The 22,735-nt window shown below is 40.2% G+C and overlaps 2 protein-coding genes across 2 annotated transcripts; one reads left to right on the top strand and one right to left on the bottom strand.

Annotated features, from left to right (window-relative positions):
- Positions 1 to 13,197: 13,197 nt before the first annotated feature.
- Positions 13,198 to 14,752, bottom strand: LOC103408437 (large ribosomal subunit protein eL33w-like). The gene is made up of 5 exons (XM_008347288.4): positions 14,500 to 14,752; positions 14,345 to 14,380; positions 14,010 to 14,238; positions 13,856 to 13,898; positions 13,198 to 13,410 (listed from the first exon to the last, which is right to left on the bottom strand). Exons 1-4 carry the CDS (start codon positions 14,529 to 14,531, stop codon positions 13,857 to 13,859), a joined length of 339 nt encoding a protein of 112 aa, XP_008345510.1. The 5' UTR covers positions 14,532 to 14,752; the 3' UTR covers positions 13,198 to 13,410; position 13,856.
- Positions 14,753 to 16,445: 1,693 nt separating this feature from the next.
- LOC103433558 (uncharacterized) lies at positions 16,446 to 20,075 on the top strand. The gene is given in 10 exon segments (XM_017331656.3): positions 16,446 to 16,657; positions 16,763 to 16,969; positions 17,346 to 17,412; positions 18,075 to 18,385; positions 18,388 to 18,405; positions 18,630 to 18,771; positions 18,972 to 19,097; positions 19,456 to 19,583; positions 19,586 to 19,690; positions 19,693 to 20,075. Coding segments are annotated over 10 exon segments (1,242 nt in total). The 5' UTR covers positions 16,446 to 16,632; the 3' UTR covers positions 19,806 to 20,075.
- The last annotated feature ends 2,660 nt before the right edge of the window (positions 20,076 to 22,735 follow it).

Below are 22,735 nucleotides of genomic sequence, written 5' to 3'. Positions count from 1 at the left end.
ATGGAATACACTGAACGCACAGAGGGCAATGGTTTCATCATCAGAATGTTGCCTCGCGCAGCACCATAAGACTCGTTGAGGCCCATGAGGAATTGCATCAATCTGGTTTTCTCCGCTTGATCGCCTTGCTTCTTTAAAGCACCACAGGTGCAAGACTCATGATCATTGTAGGATGCAAGTTCATCCCACAAACTCTTTAGTTTGGTATAGTAAGCAGCAACAGATAATTGATCCTGAGAAATAGAAGCTATTTCTCGTTGAATTTGATAAATTCTGGGTGCATTACCTTGGCTGAAACGATCTTCAAGATCCTGCCAAATAGCTTGGGGTGTGGTGTAGTAGACAATGCTATCATGGATAGTCTGCTCAACTGAATTCAAGATCCAGGAAACGATCATGTCGTTGCAGCGTTTCCAGGAAGAAAAATCATTCGGTTTCGTCTTTTCATCAGGAGCTTCCAGTGTACCATCTACAAAACCCAGCTTGTTCTTAGCACTCAGAGAAAGCTTTACAGAACGACACCAAGTGGAGTAGTTGTCTCCGTTGAGAAGTTTGGAGACGAGAACCATCGCTGGATGGTCGGAATGGTGAATGAAAAAAGGACTGGAAATGTTGGATTTATTTCCATCCAAACTCTGTTCGTCACCCATGAAAGAACAACGACAGAGAAGAAAAAAAATGGTAGAAAAAGATGCAGCGGGAAGAAGCTAAGGGTCTGCTTGAATTAACCTTGCTCTGATACCATATAAAATGGATTGAATGTTTTTGATTAATCAATCTGCTGCAATTGCAACAGAGGTTTTATATACATCTTATTACATACGCATGCAATAAACAAAAATATTGGAAATGACATCCTTGCTGTCCACAATGCTGCTGTCAGAGCATCCATGTGAAGAGCCCTTCTGTCCATGACATGCTGTCCACGATGCACTGTGAGTGGAGCATCTTCGACAGAAGAAGATGCCTTCCAGTAAAATAATCTTTTCAACAATGTAATGCGAGAACTTTGGGACTCATACGTTGTCGTAACGGTAAACGGGTCATGCCGGTTTCATGGTTTGTCGGGGCCCACAATTGGTGGGACCGTTTGCTGTTGGTGTTTTTCCTGTTTCTTTCAATCGGACGGTCGGTGTTAATCACATTGTAATCTGAACTCATGATTGTGATTAAGATGTAGATTGCCCGCCTCGGATATTCCGTAAAGAAAACGTTAAGCCGGCAACTTTTGATTTGGTTTTCGATTCGGAATTGTGTCGTTTGGCGGTTACTGTTAGGCAAAGCGTTGTTAGTTAGTTTATCTTCACCAATTTGCTCCAAACTTTGTGCTATGTTTGGCTAAAATGCATAAAACAAAAAAGGGAATTTTGAAACTGTAAAATTGTAATTTCTCCGTTGACTAAGACATTAGATATAGCGGAGCACTATTCCCGCTGCCTCAATGTACTGCTAAACTCTATGAGGAGTAGAACAATACAAGGAAGCCTTGTGGGAGCGTCAATGGCATTGGCGCTCCCATTATACATAATCTAAAGTGTGTGCCTTACGGCAGCATGTCCACCAGCCTATGGTAATACAGAAGCACTAGAAGAACCTTGTGAAATGGCGAATGGACCCGAATAAACTCTTTGAGGCACCAAAATGGCTAAAATCCTGTAGACACCGAAAGATGCACTATCTGGGATCCTCCATTTAATAGTTGCGTAGCTCTGAGGGCTAAGTTTTGCAGGCAACTTGAAGCAAAAATTATCGTCATCATAGGCCGGAACCCATGTCTTTATGTCCTTCGGCAGAATCTCAGCCAATGCAAATGTGCCTTCTGTCAGGAGGTCATTCCTTGGGCAAGCAGACCAGAAGGTGACTGCAACCGTGTTGCCTCTATTGAAGGTGGAATTTAAAGGTACTTCAGTTTTGATCGAACCTCGTAAGTCTGCACTTCGTACACTTTGAAGGTGGTGACATATTGTGAAGATTTGTTAGCTCTGCAATGACTATATGGGCATTGATGTCAAACTCTATCCTACCTCCAGAGGTAAGGATCCCTTTGACAGCATCACGGAGGCGCCTTCCAGCCATGGTTGTAAATTCTGATGGAACGGATATCTGGAAAGGATTACTACATTGAGGGAAAAAATGACGCGATGGGTGTAAACACGATACAATAGGTATGGTTTTATATCCAGGTGCACAGGGATTTACGAGCTGTCCAATTCGTAAAATTTTTAATAGGTAGTATTGAGGGCTGCAGAAGTTAGATACAGAAAATTGAACTTCAGATATTACTCCCTAGAAATTATTCAAATTGTAATGCCTTGCACCATAATTTATTCGCTGCACGCTAACAGCGTCACAAATCTGGCATGTATCCAGTAGAAAGGTTTCATACTTACTGCCCAATCATATGGTTCCTTCATCTCCCCACTGTCGAGCAGAAAAGGCTTCGGACGAAGGCGATTGTCCCTGCTCCTGATCCGGTGCTTTCAGCACGTTCCATACCAAAGCACAATTGATTTTTGCTGTTGCAGGTACTATAATTGAAATCACACGGTAGTTCTGTGTCTGTGCAGTCTATTTGTCATCAACTCGTTGCCTTGCATGCATACTATTTGTTATTAGAAAGCTGAACAGTCTACACTAAATCATGAACACAAAAATAGCTCACTTACCATTCGCATCATCGTTAGGAACTAGGCTTGAGACTCTTCTGTTGGATTCTGCCAGTATCTGATCAATTGGCAAATAGGTCATCAAAACTTTTAACACCTTTCTGTTCAAACCAGTCGTCCATGAATCGTGCTGCAGCTCCTTTGTTATTGAGTTTGTACGACTCATAAAAGTTCCTTGAGACTCTTCGGCAGGATTGTTGAGATAACCGCTTGGACTGCGGTTAACACCAGCATCTACCACAACAACAACAACAACAACAAAGCCTTTTCCCACTAAGTGGGGTCGGCTATATGAATCCTAGAACGCCATTGCGCTCGGTTTTGTGTCATGTCCTCCGTTAGATCCAAGTACTCTAAGCCTTTTCTTAGAGTCTCTTCCAAAGTTTTCCTAGGTCTTCCTCTACCCCTTCGGCCCTGAACCTCTGTCCCGTAGTCACATCTTCGAACCGGAGCGTCAGTCGGCCTTCTTTGCACATGTCCAAATCACCGTAACCGATTTTCTCTCATCTTTCCTTCAATTTCGGCTACTCCTACTTTACCTCGGATATCCTCATTCTCAATCTTATCCTTTCTCGTGTGCCCACACATCCCACGAAGCATCCTCATCTCTGCTACACCCATTTTGTGTACGTGTTGATGTTTCACCACCCAACATTCTGTGCCATACAACATCGCTGGCCTTATTGCCGTCTTATAAAATTTTCCCTTGAGCTTCAGTGGCCTACGACGGTCACACAACATGCTGGATGCACTCTTACACTTCATCCATCCAGCTCGTATTCTATGGTTGAGATCTCCATCTAATTCTCCGTTCTCTTGTAAGATAGATCCTAGGTAGCGAAAACGGTCGCTTTTTGTGATCTTCGCTAAATTGCTCCGGTCATTAGTGTGGATAAGTATATAAATGGATAGAGATAGGAAAGCAAACACAAGATGTACGTGGTTCACCCAGATTGGCTACGTCCACGGAATAGAAGAGTTCTCATTAATTGTGAAGGGTTTACACAAGTACATAGGTTCAAGCTCTCCTTTAGTGAGTACAAGTGAATGATTTAGTACAAATGACATTAGAGTACAAATGACATTAGGAAATATTGTGGGAGAATGATCTCGTAATCACGAAACTTCTAAGTATCGGAGTGTGGTATCATCTTGACTTGCCTTATCTGTCTCATAGGTAGATGTGGCAGCTTCTCTGGAAGTACTCTTCCTCCATCCAGGGGTGGTATCTTTAACTGGTGGAGATGCACAAGGTAATGTATCAATTTCACTTGAAGCTTACTTGTAGTTTCAGGCTTAGTCAAGCGCGATACAAACCATGTAGTAGGAGTCCCCCAAGTCGCCGAGCTAGGGGATTTGCTGAAAGAGGTGACAGACAAGGTAAGCAATCAGAGCTCCGGCTGATTGTTCACCTTCTCCCCATCTTGCAGCAGCATGAAGGATAAAGAGAAGAAAAATGAGAAGAGATGATATGGGATACTTTTGCTTTTGAAGAAGTAACTTTCCACAGGCTTATTCTTGAACTGAGCTGGAGGGTTTTCTGGTTTCCTCCAGAGTATAAGGCCGATTGAAGAATTTGAGGGTCAAAACAAGTCCATCAAATCTAGAGTACGTTCGACCCTGCTGATATGGGATACTTTTGCTTTTGACAGAGTAATGGATGGATCGGCACGTGTGCTGTTACGCTTGTCTCCACATGCTTCCTTGTATCCTTCGCACTTGCCCTATCTGTTCCTCAAGCAGATGCGGTATCTTCCCTGGCAACATAAGATGTTGAAGATGAGTACTCGAGAGCAATGCCAGGTAAGTAATCAGGTAAGGGGTTCCAGGCTGTCAGTTCCTGGCTGGGAGCTTGATTTCAAGTGCTGACTGATTGCTCTCTTTCTCCTTGTCTTGCAGGTAAAAACAAGGCCAAAGGAAAAGACAGGGAAAAAGCATGATATGGGATACTCTTGCTTTTAACCCTGATGATATGAGATATTCTTGCTCTAGTATAGCTTGTTTGCAGAGGTATTATCGGGGGGAAAGAAAGCTGAATATTTCGAAAGGCTTCGTTGGGAGTGCCCTCTCAGATATGAGGAAGGGTTGAGCATTTTTGCAGGTCTGCCTGTCCGTTGGGGATGGAGGTCGACATATATAGGAGTCTCCCTAACAACAAGTAGTAATGCTATTCCTTTACCCTGCTTGGTCATAGCACGGTAGTGGGAGCTGCCAGCTTCACATGTTTTAACTCTGTCAGAGCACTTTGAAAAAGTGGTATGTGGTATCTGGCTCTCGAGATTCGGAGAACGATGCTTCTTCGATTTTTGAGAAAGCAATCATGGTGGGGGTCTGGCTCTCGAGATTCGGGGAGCAGTGTCTCTTCGATTTTTGAGAAAGTAATCATGTTGGGAGTCTGGCTCTCGAGATTTGGAAGGCGGTGCCTCTTCGATTTTGGAGTAAGCAATCTTGTTGGGAGTGTTTTCTCGGATGTGAGTAAAGGTTGGGCATGTTTGCTAGTCTACCTTGCCACGAAGCACGGAGGTTGACACACAGGGACTTTCCAATTATCCAGCAGTGGTACTGTTCCTTTACCCTTGTGGGTAATAATATGGTAGCTAGACCTTCAAAATTTATGTGTCTAAACTTTGTTAGTACTGTTTCTTTGCTATTCTTTTACCTTTATTGGTCAGAGCGATGTAGTGGGAGCTGCAAGCTTCACGTGCTCAACTTTGGCAGAGACTTTGACAAAGTTATCTGTGGTACCCATGAGCTATTGTTGCGTGTGGGAAGTGGGTGATTGAACAGTAAGATTCATGTGCTTTCTACTTCACCAGAAGTTTTCGACAGAATGCCCATAATTTCCGCAAAGCTGAGTGTGCGTGTGACAAGTGCTGACAAGGCTAGAAAAGAAGGTGCCTCTTCGATTTCTGAGATCGGCCCTCGTGGTCTCTGAGCAGCCCAGCTTTTGAGAAAGCGAGCGCCTCTTCGATTGATTCGGAGAACGATGCCTCTTCGATTTTTGAGAAAGCAATCATGCTGGGGGTCTGGCTCTCGAGATTCGGGGAGCAGTGTCTCTTCGATTTTTGAGAAAGTAATCATGTTGGGAGTCTGGCTCTCGAGATTCGGAGGGCGGTGCCTCTTCGGTTTTGGAGCAAGCAATCTTGTTGGGAGTGTTTTCTCGAATGTGAGTAAAGGTTTGGCATGTTTGCTAGTCTACCTTGCCACGAAGCACAGAGGTTGACACACAGGGACTTTCCAATTATCCAGCAATGGTACTGTTCCTTTACCCTCTCTTCGATTTTTGAGAAAGTAGTCATGTTGGGAGTCTGGCTCTCGAGATTCGGAGGACGGTGCCTCTTCTATTTTGGAGCAAGCAATCTTATTGGGAGTGTTTTCTCGAATGTGAGTAAAGGTTGGGCATGTTTGCTAGTCTACTTTGCCACGAGGCACAAAGGTTGACACACAGGGACTTTCCAATTATCCAACAGTGGTACTGTTCCTTTACCCTTGTGGGTAATAATATGGTAGCTAGACCTTCAAAATTTATGGGTCTAAACTTTGTTAGTGCTGTTTCTTTGCTATTCTTTTACCCTTCTTGGTCAGAGCGATGTAGTGGGAGCTGCAAGCTTCACGTGCTCAACTTTGGCAGAGAACTTTGGCAAAGTTATCTGTGGTACCCATGAGCTATTGCTGCGTGTGGGAAGTGGGTGATTGGACAGTAAGATTCATGTGTTTTCTACTTCCCCAGAAGTCTTCGACAGAATACCCATAATTTCCGCAAAGCTGAGTGTGCGTGTGACAGGTGCTGACAAGGCTGGAAAAGTAGGTGCCTCTTCGATTTCTGAGATCGGCCCTCGTGGTCTCTGAGGAGCCCAGCTTTTGAGGAAGCGAGCGCCTCTTCGATTTCTGAGATCGGCTTTCGTGGTCTTTGAGCAGCCCAACTTTTGAGAAAGCAAACACCTCTTCGATTTATGAGATCAACCCTCATGGTCTCTAAGCAGCCCAGCTTTTGAGAAAGCAAACGCCTCTTCGATTTCTGAGCAGGCGCCTCTTCGATGTCTGAAGCTCCGTCGAGTGCAGCTTTTTATAGGGGATGGCATTAAGTTCCAAAGCACACTTGAATCTCCACCAGTAGAAGCTCCATTCTTGCACTTCTAAGATCTTGATTTGTCCGACCTCTTCTCTCTTCAATACCTTTGAAAAATGTATGGCCCCTCCGACCGTCGTTTTGACTTGAACCTTGTTGAAGAGGCAGCCCCGCCTTCTCCAGACAACATATGGCGCCCATCCTTCGTCTCCCCTACTGGTCCTCTTACCGTTGGGGATTCCGTGATGAAGAATGATATGACCGCTGCGGTGATGGCCAGGAACCTTCTCACTCCCAAAGATAACAGACTACTTTCCAAACGGTCTGATGAGTTAGCTGTTAAGGATTCACTGGCTCTCAGTGTTCAGTGTGCATGTTCTGTGTCTAATATGGCCCAACGCCTATTTGCTCGAACCCGCCAAGTTGAATCATTGGCGGCCGAAGTGATGAGTCTCAAACAGGAGATTAGAGGGCTCAAGCATGAGAATAAACAGTTGCACCGGCTCGCACATGACTATGCTACAAACATGAAGAGGAAGCTTGACCAGATGAAGGAAACTGATGGTCAGGTTTTACTTGATCATCAGAGATTTGTGGGTTTGTTCCAAAGGCATTTATTGCCTTCGTCTTCTGGGGCTGTACCGCGTAATGAAGCTCCAAATGATCAACCTCTGATGCCTCCTCCTTCTAGGGTTCTGTCCAGTACTGAGGCTCCGAATGATCCCCCTCCGATGCCTTCTCTTTCTGGGGCTCTACCGACTGCTGAGACTTCTCCTAAGCAACCTTTGTGAAGGCTCCATCTTGTTTGTTTATTTTGACTCATGTATATGTACATATTTGTAGCTTATCGGGGATATCAATAAATAAGTTTTCCTTCATTTCAACGTATTGTGTTAAATACACCAAAGCCTTCTTCGCTAAGTTCTTTGAATTTTCTTTTGTTGAAGCTTGTATGTTGAAGCTTTCTGAGTGGAGCATGTAGGTTGGGGTAGTGTTCCCTTAATTTTTCGAGTGAGGAAAACTTCTCGGTTGGAGACTTGGAAAATCCAAGTCACTGAGTGGGATCGGCTATATGAATCTTAGAACGCCATTGTGCTCGGTCCTGTGTCATGTCCTTCGTTAGATCCAAGTACTCTAAGTCTTTTCTTAGAGTCTCTTCCAAAGTTTTCCTAGGTCTTCCTCTACCCCTTCGGCCCTGAACCTCTGTCCCATAGTTGCATCTTCTAATCGGAGCGTCAGTAGGCCTTCTTTGCACATGTCCAAACCACCGTAACCGATTTTCTCTCATATTTCCTTCAATTTCGGCTACTCCTACTTTACCCCGGATATCCTCATTCCTAATCTTATCCTTTCTCGTGTGCCCACACATCCAACGAAGCATCCTCATCTCCGCTACACCCATTTTGTGTACGTGTTGATGCTTCACCGCCCAACATTCTGTGCCATACAGCATCGCCGGCCTTATTGCCGTCCTATAAAATTTTCCCTTGAGCTTCAGTGGCATACGGCGGTCACACAACACGCCAGATGCACTCTTCCACTTCATCCATCCAGCTTGTATTCTATGGTTGAGATCTCCATATAATTCTCCGTTCTTTTGCAAGATAGATCCTAGGTAATGAAAACGGTCGCTCTTTGGTATTTCTTGATCTCCGATCCTCACCCCTAACTCGTTTTGGCCTCCATCTGCACTGAACTTGCACTCCATATATTCTGTCTTTGATCGGCTTAGGCGAAGACCTTTAGATTCCAACACTTCTCTCCAAAGGTTAAGCTTTGCATTTACCCCTTCCTGAGTTTCATCTATCAACACCATATCGTCTGCGAAAAGCATACACCAAGGAATATCATCTTGAATATGTCCTGTTAACTCATCCATTACCAACGCAAAAAGGTAAGGACTTAAGGATGAACCTTGATGTAATCCTACAGTTATGGGAAAGCTTTCGGTTTGTCCTTCATGAGTTCTTACGGCAGTCTTTGCTCCTTCATACATATCCTTTATAGCTTGGATATATGCTACTCGTACTCCTTTCTTCTCTAAGATCCTCCAAAGAATGTCTCTTGGGACCCTATCATACGCTTTTTCCAAATCTATAAAGACCATGTGTAAATCCTTTTTCCCATCTCTATATCTTTCCATCAATCTTCGTAAGAGATAGATTGCCTCCATGGTTGAGCGCCCTGGCATGAACCCGAATTGGTTGTCCGAAACCCGTGTCTCTTGCCTCAATCTATGCTCAATGACTCTCTCCCAGAGCTTCATTGTATGACTCATTAACTTAATACCCCTATAGTTCATGCAATTTTGTACGTCGCCCTTATTCTTGTAGATAGGCACCAAAGTGCTCGTTCGCCACTCATTTGGCATCTTCTTCGTTTTCAAAATCCTATTGAAAAGGTCAGTGAGCCATGTTATACCTGTCTCTCCCAAAACTTTCCACACTTCGATTGGTATATCGTCTGGGCCTATTGCTTTTCTATGCTTCATCTTCTTCAAAGCTACAACCACTTCTTCCTTCCGGATTCGACGATAAAAAGAGTAGTTTCTACACTCTTCTGAGTTACTCAACTCCCCTAAAGAAGCACTCCTTTCATGTCCTTCATTGAAAAGATTATGAAAATAACCTCTCCATCTGTCTTTAACCGCGTTCTCTGTAGCAAGAACCTTTCCATCCTCATCCTTGATGCACCTCACTTGGTTTAGGTCCCTTGTCTTCTTTTCCATTGCTCTAGCTAGTTTATAGATATCCAACTCTCCTTCTTTGGTATCTAGTCGTTTATACATATCGTCGTAAGCCGCTAACTTAGCTTCTCTGACCGCTTTCTTCGCCTCTTGCTTCGCTTTTCTATACCTTTCACCATTTTCATCGGTCCTCTCCTTGTATAAGGCTTTACAACATTCCTTCTTAGCCTTCACCTTTGTTTGTACCTCCTCATTCCACCACCAAGATTCCTTTTGGTGTGGGGCAAAGCCCTTGGACTCTCCTAATACCTCTTTTGCTACTTTTCGGATACAACTAGCCATGGAATCCCACATTTGGCTAGCTTCCCCCTCTCTATCCCACACACATTGGGTGATTACCTTCTCTTTGAAAATGGCTTGTTTTTCTTCTTTTAGATTCCACCATCTAGTCCTTGGGCACTTCCAAGTCTTGTTCTTTTGTCTCCCTCTTTTGATATGTACATCCATCACCAACAAGCGATGTTGATTAGCCACGCTCTCTCCTGGTATAACTTTGCAATCCTTACAAGTTATACGATCCCCTTTCCTCATTAGAAGAAAATCTATTTGTGTTTTTGACGACCCACTCTTGTAGGTGATCACATGTTCTTCTCTCTTCTTAAAGAAGGTGTTGGCTAAGAAGAGATCATATGCCATTGCAAAATCCAAGATAGCTTCCCCATCCTCGTTTCTCTCCCCAAAACCATGGCCACCATGAAAACCTCCATAGTTGCCTATCTCCCTGCCCACGTGTCCATTTAGATCTCCTCCTATAAATAACTTCTCCGTCTGAGCAATTCCTTGCACCAAATCTCCAAGGTCTTCCCAAAATTTCTCCTTCGAACTCGTATCCAACCCTACTTGAGGTGCGTACGCACTAATCACATTGATAAGTTCTTGTCCTATTACAATCTTGATTGCCATGATTCTATCTCCTACCCTCTTGACATCTACAACATCTTGTGTCAAGGTCTTGTCCACGATGATGCCAACACCGTTTCTCGTTCTATTTGTGCCCGAATACCAAAGTTTAAACCCTGAGTTTTCTAGATCCTTTGCCTTACTACCAACCCACTTAGTTTCTTGTAGGCACATAATATTTATCATTCTCCTCACCATAACTTCCACTACTTCCATAGATTTTCCCGTTAAGGTTCCTATATTCCACGTTCCTAAACGCATTTTGCTCTCTTGAACTCTACCCTTCTGTCCTAGCTTCTTCACCCTCCCCCGTCTAATAGGATCAAAGTACTTCTTTTGTGTGTCCCGTGTAAAGTTGATAGGAGCATATGCTCCCAAACAACTTTGAGTGGAGTCGTTCGAAAAGAAGTTTCTACGGCCCCCTTGCTCATTTAACACTGCATCCGGGTGCCGATGGAGATACAGCGACCCTTGCTCACTTATCACTGTGCTCGGGCCACACAGCGCGCCACTTACGGGTGACACCCTAGCTTTAGCGCGATTTTGTTCTGGATTCATTTTCATAAGGATTCGACGTGATCATGGAGTGCCGGCTGTCGACTACCTGACGCCCTCCCCCTCCTCCTTTATCCGGGCTTGGGACCGGCAATGTAAAATTACATAGGCGGAGTTAACACCAGCATCTACCATGACAAAATATTTAAACTAGCATCAACTAGGGAAGTTAATCAGTATTCGAAATTCTGCTTGTGGGAAGATCAAGAGTAAAGGTGGGATTACTTTCGAATTTATTGATTCGTTGCCTACAAATCACAAAATGGTAAGCAACAATGCATAAAATGATTGAAATTCCTTACCCTTGTTCACCAAAAACGAGCCGGGAAGAAGATTTTCTTCAGCTTGAATTATGGTTTTCTCAATACCATCAACAAGAACATAAATTGATTGTCTTACAGACCCAAGAGATGTCACAATATACACAACATACTGAAGGTAGCCCCCAGGCACTGCATGAGTGTCGATCCCGCTAATTGCCACATTCTTCTGTGTAAAGGTCTCCATACCTTGAATGGACGAAATGAAATAAATAAATAAAATAGAGGCAACATGCACACCAATAGAACCAGCTACAAACTTTTAATCGAAAATAGAACTTGAGCATCATAGAGCAGGCAGTAAGTTGTTTGTAAACCACACTTTAGTGTTTTATGGACTTCTTAGGGCCCATTCTTCTGTTCATAAGCGTTTATGCTAGAAGTGCTTTCATTAGAGATACGTCGAAATTTTTAGAAGAAATTCAAGAAAGTACTTTCTCAAAGAGAACTTGGTCTACTAAAAACGCTTCTATGGCTGTAAAGCATTTAGCTTTCTTCTAAACGTAGTCAAAAGCATTTTTTGTGCATTTAACTGAAAAGTCCCAAACAAGCTCATTTCCTAGCAGGACAACTCAAACCTTTAAACGAATATGAAAAACCTTTCGCCGAAGGTTTCTGTTTATGTACCTTGCTTTCAATCTCTCAAGCTCTTTAATCGTGACAATTTGGGAACCCATGCATGCATCAAGATTCACAAACACCACGCGATTCCCCTGGCGTTGTTCCGCCACGATAAACTCACGAGCTCGGAGCCAGAAGTGAATCCCAGATGCAATCTGCTCGTCATTTGTGTATCCCATCATGTTAATAATCGCTTCTTTTTGACGTTTACACGTCGTCGTGGTCGTGTTTCTAAAAATGAGTGAGAGAAAAGGATGAAAAGATTTGTGCTGGATTTGTTTGTGGTAGAGGACATGATTGCAAAGACGCGATGAATCTGAGAGATTAATGTGAATGCGTAACGTTAGCGGAGGAAGTGATGAACTGGGCCACTGAGCTTACCAACCACTCCCCACAACCTTGAGAGTTTAAGACCCCATTTAAATTACACTTTGTTTGCCTTTGTAGGAGCCTCCTCAATTTACAACATTGATTCGAGACAACATGGGTTGTTCTAACTAAACTCTTTCTTGTTCTAACCTCGAAAACATCGTTGGCACAAACATAAACATCCTTTTCGAACAATCATCGATCAAACATTTGTTTGTTAGGCTGATCTCCGTGCTCATCATCCCTACAAAGGCTTTAGGCAGTGAGATCAACCGAGGCATGAGGTATTCAACTGAATCAAAACTCATGGCTTCTCTAAACACACCATCCGAGACTGAACCGAAGAGTAACATCATGATTTAGGGTAACGCTATATCCACCCGTGCATTTTTTACTTCTTATACTTCAATTTTGGTCGTCGGATCAAATGAATTCATAAAGATCAACGCCAAAAAATTAACAAGAATGAGGTATTCAACTGAATCAAAACTCATGGCTTCTCTAAACGCACCATCCGAGACTGAACTGTAGAGTAACATCATGATTCAGAGTAGTGCTATATCCACCCACTCATTTTTACTTCTTACACTTCAAATTGGCTATCGGATCGAATGAATTCATAAAGATCAACACCAAAAAATTAACAAGAGTACGGTAAAATTAGGGGTGTGTGGATAGGGGTGTATGGATAGCACTACAATAAATCATAATGTTACTCTACGGTTCCATCTCCGTGAAAAGAGGCACCTGAAAACAGAATATACTAGTAGGGATGCAAACCACAGCATCAGAATGGAATGAAACACCTGAATCTAAACTCACAGTTTCTCCAAACCACAGAGACACAGCCAAGGAGTCTCTCATTAAACAGCGAGAGCTCCACACATTATACTTTCAACAATATAACCTTCGCAGGTCCTAAAATCTTTTTGTTTTCTACTAAAAGCGATGTGAATAACTTGCAAATAATTCACATGGAACGCAAATAAACATAGAGTTTAACAAGAGGCATATTCAAAACTAGTAACAAGCATCTTAGTAAATGTCTTACATTCACGAGAACAAGAAGATTTTGAAAGTCTAAACACGATTCTAGATAGAGTTAAACCAAAACTTCAAATGCTCCACCTCCACTGCATTCAATCATCTACATTAGCCACATACCTGCAAAATAAACGAATAGACGAAACAACTATCACTACATGAAACATATATGCAGAAAAAATAAAAAAAACTATAAACAACAACAATGCCTGGTGGTTTGACAGTCGGCTGAGGTTCAAACACACCAGAATGCATTAATTTTTGCATATGATTACAAATAATGATCCGAAATACTTTTTAAATTGCGACCATTGTATTAAAGATCAGATGAACATAGATTTTCGACCCGTAAACCAAGTGAGGACTATATTCCTACCATCCATAACTAAATTAATGGGTGATTGTTAAATCAAGTTCTTCTAAGCGGGAATACCAACTCGAGTAAGGATAATAAGTGCAATAATAATTGAAATCACAACGCTGCTAAAATTCTCATTGCATTTTTATGAACACCAATTAACCTTCTCGACCAGAAAAATAACACATAAATATTAAAAATTAGTACCTCAAATGTTGCTGGGGTACATGAAAACCCTGACTCTAGCTCCCTGTTTAAATAAACAAAGCAACATAATCAATAAATTAAACTCTAATCAAATCGAGCTTAAGTACCAATATCAAATGAAAAGTTGAAAACATCAATTAATTAAAAACTTTACCATGGATTTGGGGGGAAGATTGGATGTAAACTTGGCGCGAACGACGCCGCTGTTCCCATGAGGCCTGGAGACCTTTCCCCAAATGCAACGGTAGTGGCTGCCGTTCGTCTTCACCTTGGCCTTGTAGATATAGGCCAGCCGCTTCCCGGCGTACCACGCCACATCCTCCTTGGTGTTCACGTTCTCGATCTGAATCAGCGACGTGCTCGGGTACTGATTCGACTTGGACCTGAAGAAAAAAAACCCCAAAACCAAAAAACCCATGTCAACAAAACCCATTGCCAAACACTTCCTTAGCTCCAAAACCCATATCAGAAAACCTCCATTTTTAGTACCTCTTGTATCCCAGGACGGTTCCTCGGACATACAGTCTGCGAAAATAATAATATTAAAAATCAGAAAAAATGATGGAAAATTTGACATTATAAAGTTATAAAATGGTTGGAGAAATTAACAAGGAATTGGTTTGAAAGATGGGATTTTTGGGGACCTGATGCGCTCTCCTTGGCGTCCCTTCACCATTTTCGAATGGAGCTCTGTGTGTCTCTGGTGGCTGCTGCTGTGTTGAGAAGACGGAAACCCTAGCGGAAGGGCGAGGAAGATGAGTGAGAGGTTTATATACGGCAGGAGGAGTTATAGCTACAGTTATACTTGGGCCTATTGGGCATAGGCCCAAGACAAACCCACTACTGGTGTATCTATTTTGTTTCTACACTGAAAATTTTAGTTTGACTTGATTTAATGTTTGGGATTTTGTTGCTTGAGAATACACTTCTACTCATATGTACTCTGCTTTGATAAATAATTCAAAAAGTTTATTACAAATTCAAGTGATTCCGGCAAATAATTTAAGAAATTTATTACAAATTCAAGTGATTCCGGCGAAAATATTTGGAGTGTTTCCTGAAATAGCATTTAACAAGCGTATTTCTATAAGTCATTTTTATGAATAAAACACGCTTTTAAGTAATCTTGTCAAATAGAGTCAAAACGTTTTTTTAGCTGTAGAAAAATAATCTCAAACATGGAATTGAAAGCGTGTATGGTCTAAATAATCAAAAACTTTGGTTGTTCTTAAAAATAATTTTCAAATAACATCACTTAAAAATAGTATTCTTTTTAAGTCTCAAAATTTCAAAAATCTGTTTGGTTGAATTTTTAAAAATAATGTTTTTAGTTTGAATTCAAACTTCCTTGAACAAAAATTGGAAGAGAAAGAATTGGAAAAGAGAAAAGAGAGAGGAAATAGTTGGTGAGGGGAGAGAAAGACTGGGAGAGGACGAGGAGGATAGGGAGAGGAAAAAATTACGGTGAGGAGATGAGGAGTGAGAAGAAAGAGAGTGTAATGAGCATAGTCTAAAATATTCATAATATCCCGATATTTCCATCGAAATTTCAGTGTTTTTGGACTACCGATATTTCCGATATCATCGATATTTTAGACCTTACTAAGTCACTCATGTATCTTATCATGCAATGTATAAAGTGTAAAATATTGTACTGATTCATTATATATAAATGATTATGGTGTGTTTAAATTTCTTTCATTAATTACTACATATTTTCTACACTCAAAATGTTTGTCAGCTCGCTATATAATCAACTTAAATCAGTTATATCTATCATGCAATGCATTTCTTTCCAATTTTTTATGATAAACTAATAGATAATTGACTAAATAAACATCCTGCAAAGTTTCAATAAAAATTTCCAAGTTTTTCTTACAATTTCCGTGGTTTTTATTCAATTTTTATCGATATCGATAATATCCCGATATTTCCATCAAAATTTCCGTGTTTTTAGACTACCGATATTTCCGATATCATCGATATTTAATACCTTGGTAATGAGAGAGAGACAAGACAAAGACTGAGGGGAGAGAAAAAACAAGATGTGACGTGGGGAGAGAAGAAAGAGAGGGTCGAGAGAGAAAAAAAAAAGGTTACGAAGGAGTAAAAAAAGATGTTGAGGAGAGAGTAGAAAAACTCTAAAAACTCACTTTTAGTGTTTTTAAGAAATAACTTATGTTTTTAAGTTAGTTTTGGATCCAATTTTTAAAAAGAGTTCTACCAAACAAGAATTTAAAATCTAAAACTCAAAATGTGTTTTTGAGTTAAAAAAGTTGTACTCAAGTAGAATATCAAATAAACCCTAACTTTTTTGCTGTTTGTAAGAGCACATGATTCGTAAATGGTAGATTGCTCTAGAGGTTAAAAAATATTTCTCATCAACCCATTGTGTTTCAAGTTCCCTCTATCCTCATCTTAATATAGATTAACGTAGAATATCAATTGTACTAAAAAATAAACACTTAATTCGAACCCAAATTTGTGGCATAGTTAAAAAAACACTTAATTCTAACCCAAATTTGTTAGAAACTTAGAATGTAATCAAGATCGTAATTTTACATGTAGCCCTCCTCACCCGAGTTCGAAAGCTGCCCCACTCCTTTTCCTCCTCGCCTACGAGTCCAAGACAAACCGATCAATCTAAAAAATTTGGTTTGACATTGACTCGATTCAATTGCTGCCTTACTGGCGAAGCCAATGCCACATTATAATTAGCACACCGATCTCCACTTCTCTCTTCCTCTCTACTCTCTCACGCACACACCCACAATGCAATGGAGGAGCCTCTGCTTTCATCAGGTACATTTCAACTCATCAAATGATTGACTGATTGTGTTGCGTTTGGATTTCGTTTTTGTTAATGGGTTTTGTTTGTTTTTTTTTTTTTTTTATCATTTGGTGAAGAGAGAAACGGTGAATTGGGAGAGAAGGGGAGTGAGAAATGGAGCTCGTACCAGTACGTGGGAAGAGCTGGGTCGGTGATTCCGACGGAGGCGTTGGCCGGGACTGAAGTCAGCGTGGAGGAGATACGGTCGGCGGCTACTTATTCTGACCACTACCCGCCTTCTCTTCATGCTGCTTTGGTTAGTCAGCAGGAGCCTGATCCTTCTGGTATGCAAATTTGTGTTTTGTGATGCTTTCGATATGGGTTTTGCGTCATTTGTGATATTTAGGTGAGCTTAGTTGAAAAAATTAAAACTTTTGAGTTTTATCTTCTGTTTGGCTGCTGAGAAATCGAGGGTAGAGACCAATGTTTAAATTTTATGATTTTTAGCTTCTCAATTGTTTCGAAATTTCTGATTTCCTCTAGAACTATACGGCTGAGTTCATTACATAAAGTGTTGGGTTGACTACTTTTTCCTTTTTGGTTTTATTGTCTTGTTGGGAAAAGGAGGATTACAAAATTGGACTTACTTTCTAGTTATGAATCTCTGCTGTTTGCCATTGCTCTCTCATCAGATGTATTGTGATGGTTATAAACTCGCAGAGCAAGCTGTTACTTATAAAGGTGGATATGGAGGAGGTTATGGTGGCACCACAAGTGAGCTCCATAGGTATGGTTCATGTAATGCACCTGTTTTTAAGAGACGCTGTCATTTGAACTGATCGTGTTTTTAAATTGGCCGGTTGAATGGGCCACACATTAAGCACTTCCTGCTTACTTATTGTTCATATTGGTTCACTTATCTTTTTTAAACTAATGAACAAAATGCCTGTTTATGATATTGAGGTTCAGACCACGAGCCAAGTAAAATGCGGGTGAAAATGTGATGGATGCTAGATTAGATCTTTTCATTGTATCAAAGTAAATACAAAAATATGATTTGGGTTCAAGGGGGCTCTTCTTAAAGTGATAGGTACTAGATTCTTGTCATTGTATAAAAGGGAAATTCAAAAACATGTTGAGGATCACAGGAGCTTTTCAAGTAATATGTGCCAGGTTCAGACATTGTCATTCTATAACCTTTTTTCTACGTGGATTGCTCCTTGTCATTTTGTCAAACAGGTTTACTTTTACCTAGTCTTGCCCTAACCTCTTCCCTCTTGCTCGCTTAGAAGATTTTCACGTATTCTTTTTTTCCTATTTACATGCATAAAAATCTATATTTATCATTTTACCCTTGCATATAGTCTGCGGTAATCTGTTATGGTATTTTCCTCAAGTTCAACATTGTAGTGTAAAAAATATTCTGTTAAACTGAATGTTTACGTATAGGCAAATACCAGATGAAGTGGAGATACGAGAGTTGCTTATTGATCATGTTGGCCATAGATGCTGTTGGGGAAGTCGTCCTGCACGGACCTGGAAGATCGAAAAAGTAGAAGATTGTAACGTTTATGTGGGAACACTAGATACTTTCATTGAAGAAAGGGAAACCATAAGATAAACACAGCCATATCTTGGTGGCAGTATTGATGGAAAAGATAAGGGACCAGAACTTGGAATCTGGGAATTGGGTCTAAAGTCTCAGTTTCCTGTTATATTCATACCCCATCATGAATCACGGGCAATAATTCCGCATTCTGAGCCATTGAAAAATGTTCAGGCAAGACTTTTGGAATCACGGAGTTTGAACTTCGGACTTAATAATTGTTTCACCTTGTATTTGTATAATTCTCTGAGATTATTTTGTAAGTACCCTCTTATTTTATGATATATTTCTTGTTTGGTAATTTATGAGTTTCTTCTCGACAGGAAATCATTCCCATACCTTTAATAATAGAATCTATTGTTATTGAAATCTAACAAAATGTTCAAAAGGAATTGCAGGTTGTGGAGGAAGAGGAGATATTGTGTGTCCTAAATGCAATGCAAATCAAGGACCTGGATTCTACAAAGAAAATCAGATGGCTCAGTGTTCTGCTTGTTATGGAAGGGGTTTAATTGCTCATAAAGATGGATCTGATTCAATGTGAGATGCTTATGTTTTGCCTGTCTAGTTATAAATAAAATCGTGCTCTAATCTGGTTTCAGGCTATAATACGAGGACCATCCAATATCACCTTCTTATGCATCATTCACAGATTTAGATTTTTACTGTATCTCACTTGTACATTTATATATATATATATATATATATATATATACGCGTGTGTGTGTGTGTCTATGCAGATGTGGGAGTTGCAATGGTAAGGGAAAGATCCCTTGTGCAAGTTGTGGATCTCGTGGTTTAATAAGATGTTTGACATGCCAAGGGAGTGGTTCTCTTTTGACACGCAATGTTGCCGTTGTTAAATGGTATGTATGTTAGTTTGGCGATAATATTTCCATATGATGTGGCATAAAAGCCAGATTACCACACTTCATTTTTCAAGTTACCGTCATTTCTCTTACAATTTTGAGAAATTTCTCATACGTGTCTTTTGAAATGGTTTCTGGTTGGGAGATGATGTAAATTGTATGAGTTACAGACAGGCGTGTGCACACGTGCACTCGAACATGCATTCGTCTGAATGCTGGGTGCGTGGACAAAAAAGCATCCACACTCTCACCTTTCTACTGCACCTTTCAAGTTTTATTTTTCTCCATCTTCTTCTTATGTAAATCATCCTGCATGAAAATGTATTATGAAGTAAAACTCTTAATTCTATTTCAGGAAGACACTTTGAACCAGAAAGGTGGTGAGCGCGACAAGCGGAGCAGCATCTGTGCCAGATGATGTTTTACACAGAGCGAAAGGAGTCCAGTTGTGCAACACTCAGGCATACCAGTGCAGTCCAGCCTTCTTGCCGACTCTTTCTTTCTTAACCAGTTCTCCTCCGAAGTCATTGCAGACAGAGCTCCTGTACCTCTCACTGCAAGGGCGATTAGTGAGAGGCATACCATCGCAGTCGGTTGTTCAGCTTCTATATCATCGGGTTTAGCAGGGAGGTGTACTTAAAGGACTACTATCCATCCAGGTTTTGCTGGGGGTTGTGCCCTTGCTTAGAGTGGTTGAAGTTGTAAAGTGGAAGATTGTCGTCTTCAAGAGTGAAACAATTATAATTTTTTGTGCACACATGTATATAGCGGCGGCCGGTAGCCTTTGGTCAGAGAAAGGCCTTAGATTTAACTCACACAATTGCAATGACGATATATTGTTGTAAAGGGTATGAGACTAAGTTTTGCTCCATTGTGATTTGTCGTGGACGGGTTATCGCTCCATTGTAAAAGTATGTTTATAAATATATTTATATCATTTGTTATATAAGAAATATAAAGTGAATGATTAAATAAGCACATAGTTTTGAATTGAATTGAATTGAATTTTTACAAAAATAATCTGTTAATATATATTTACAAAATAAACTGTTCAAATCATTAAAATTTGATTTAAATTGAATCCAACAACTAATTAAAGGGCTTGCCTAAACATCTAACAGACAGGCGGCGGAAAATCAGGTGTTTGGAGTGTGGAGCATGGAAGACTAGGTGACAATGTAGCACTTGAAAGTCCAAGTCCGTGTCCAAGTGTCCAAGTGTCCAATTCTCCAACTACCAACCATGCTTAGGATTTTAGGGCTAGTGGACGGAGGGCGTTCACATGGTCCAAATATCCATGCCCTTCCCTCCCCACTTAAAATTCAGAGGTTCTCACTTCCTCGATGATTCTTTCTAGATTCTTTTTGTGAGAATTTCATAAATCTTCTAATTATATTTGTTCATTGTAAATTATGCGATTTATTTTTATGACGTACTATTTATATTTAATTTTTTTTTTTAAATTATAATGATTTCTAATCATACGATATACGATAAACAAATTAATTAAAAAATCTTTGAAATCTTCATAAAAAAAATACAGAGGGAATTCTCCTTCCTTCCTCACCACCACCGCACACGTCAAGTCGGCTAATTGGGCAAACAAGATGAACAAGAATTATTATTTTAGGAAGTATTTTTGCTCATCACCATTTAGTGTGGTGTATGCTCACCACCCTATTTATCACCATTAGATGAGTTTGAATTTCGAGATTTGTACTTATCTACTACACGAATCTCGAAATTCAACTGTATATGCGGACCCACCACCAACTGTATATGTTTGGCGTGGCGTGTGGACCCCCCTCACTACCATCTGGTGTTCGATTCTGTTATGATTGGAAATTGGAATACACCACTTTTCAAGCTCATATCTTTGCTTGCTTCTTAAGTCCTAAAACCCAAATTTAAGTTAGTCAAAGTAAATATTTTGGGTTTCTTGACTTTGAAAAAGACAAGGAAAAAAAAAACATGCATATGAAAACTTGTCTATCCTCTGTAAATGTCACTGCAACGGTATTTTTAACGATTCATACACTATTATACGAAAAAGTTGAAACGCATAACGCATAATTAACTTGAGTCACCATTACAATGACATTCTCGTTGTATCCATAGTCTGGTTTAATAAATAAAATAGTAACGTAAGATATCCTATATTACATGTTGTTACAAGAAGTTTCATGCAACGTGTATGTCAATGACATTGTAACGGTATTCAAAGCTAATAACGCATTATCGTGTGAAAAAGTTGAAAAACATATTAGTGCGTGCGTAACTAGCTTGAGAAACCAACGCAATAAAATCATCATTATAAGCAAGTTTCTATCGTGTAGTTAGGTTTAATAAATCTATTTTGACTTGGATTTTGTTGGCCACCATAAGTCTGAGGTCACGAAGATAAAACATATGGTATGGAACCCATGTCAAAAGTCAAAATGATTAGTCCTTAATTAAATATTATTAGACATGACACCACAACCATCTTCTAATGCATTGTTAGCTTTCACTAAATTTCTTCACCAACAAAATTCCACTTAGAATCTCTCTTTCAATTGCCACCCCTAACTTCTAAGACTTCCACCCAAATTTTTTATACGACAATTTCATCGTCAATCTTTGCCACTTAGACCATCTCCAAACTTGCGCTAAAAGCCAAATTACCCCCCAAACACTCTTCAACCCATGTTAAAATTTTAGGCCAAATGGCAAATGTTATTTCTGAGCCAAATACCCCCCCCAGCTTTCCACCCGGGTTAAATGCCAAATGTTTATCGGAATTTAAATTTTTTTAGATTAAAATGTTCATAAAATTAATTTACAATAATCTACATATTTATTTAAAAAAAATTGATTTAAGAAAAAAATTAGTCTAAGTTCATTCTTTAATAATTTCGGGCTAAAATTTTAGGGCAGAAGGGTTGGAGCAGAAAAGATGTTTCTGGACTAAAAGCCAAATTTTCCGGGCTAAAAAATTTGGCTTTTAGCCCAAGAGTTGGAGATGGTCTTAGCATAGAAAAATAAAAAATGAATTATGACAATTTTTACTTTCCCCCACAAATTAAAATAGTATCTTGTAAAATTTTTTCTTAGTTGGTGGTTTCGCCAATGCACTCCACTTTTACAGGGTTCAGGAAGACATAGACATTTCAACTTTTCCCTAGCAATCTTTGTGCAATTTACTAGGTCAGAAATTGAACTCATATGTATGGAATACAAATTTGAAATTCATTCTTAACCATCGAACCATCCCGTGGTGATTATAGTATTCTGTTTCATTTTACGATAATTATTTTGTATTTATTTTCTTATTATTTTAGTTTTAGATGAGAGCAAAATAGAAAAATGATTAAATTCATCCAAAATACAGATCGTGCTTAGCTTTGCACTCGTTTATGCAAAAACAAAATAATTCTTTCCGCGTTGAATTTTCATCCGTCGATCCCTCGCTCGCAGTGCTCTGATTGGCGCCGCAGTCCCCCACAAAACCGCGCCGGCATCGGCCGAAGTTTTTCCTCATCAATTCGGTAAAGAAATAAACCGCTGCGATTGAATCCCAGACTATCAAAACCAACGGCTAAAAATCCAGTAGTAGTCACTCTGCTACAACGGTCAGATTTTAGACGTGCCTACCC

This window comes from Malus domestica, chromosome 04 (assembly GCF_042453785.1).
Source record: "Malus domestica chromosome 04, GDT2T_hap1".
NCBI lineage: Eukaryota > Viridiplantae > Streptophyta > Magnoliopsida > Rosales > Rosaceae > Malus > Malus domestica.
The sequence above is the reverse complement of the archived record's forward strand: the minus strand, read 5'-3'. Positions and strand labels throughout refer to the sequence as shown.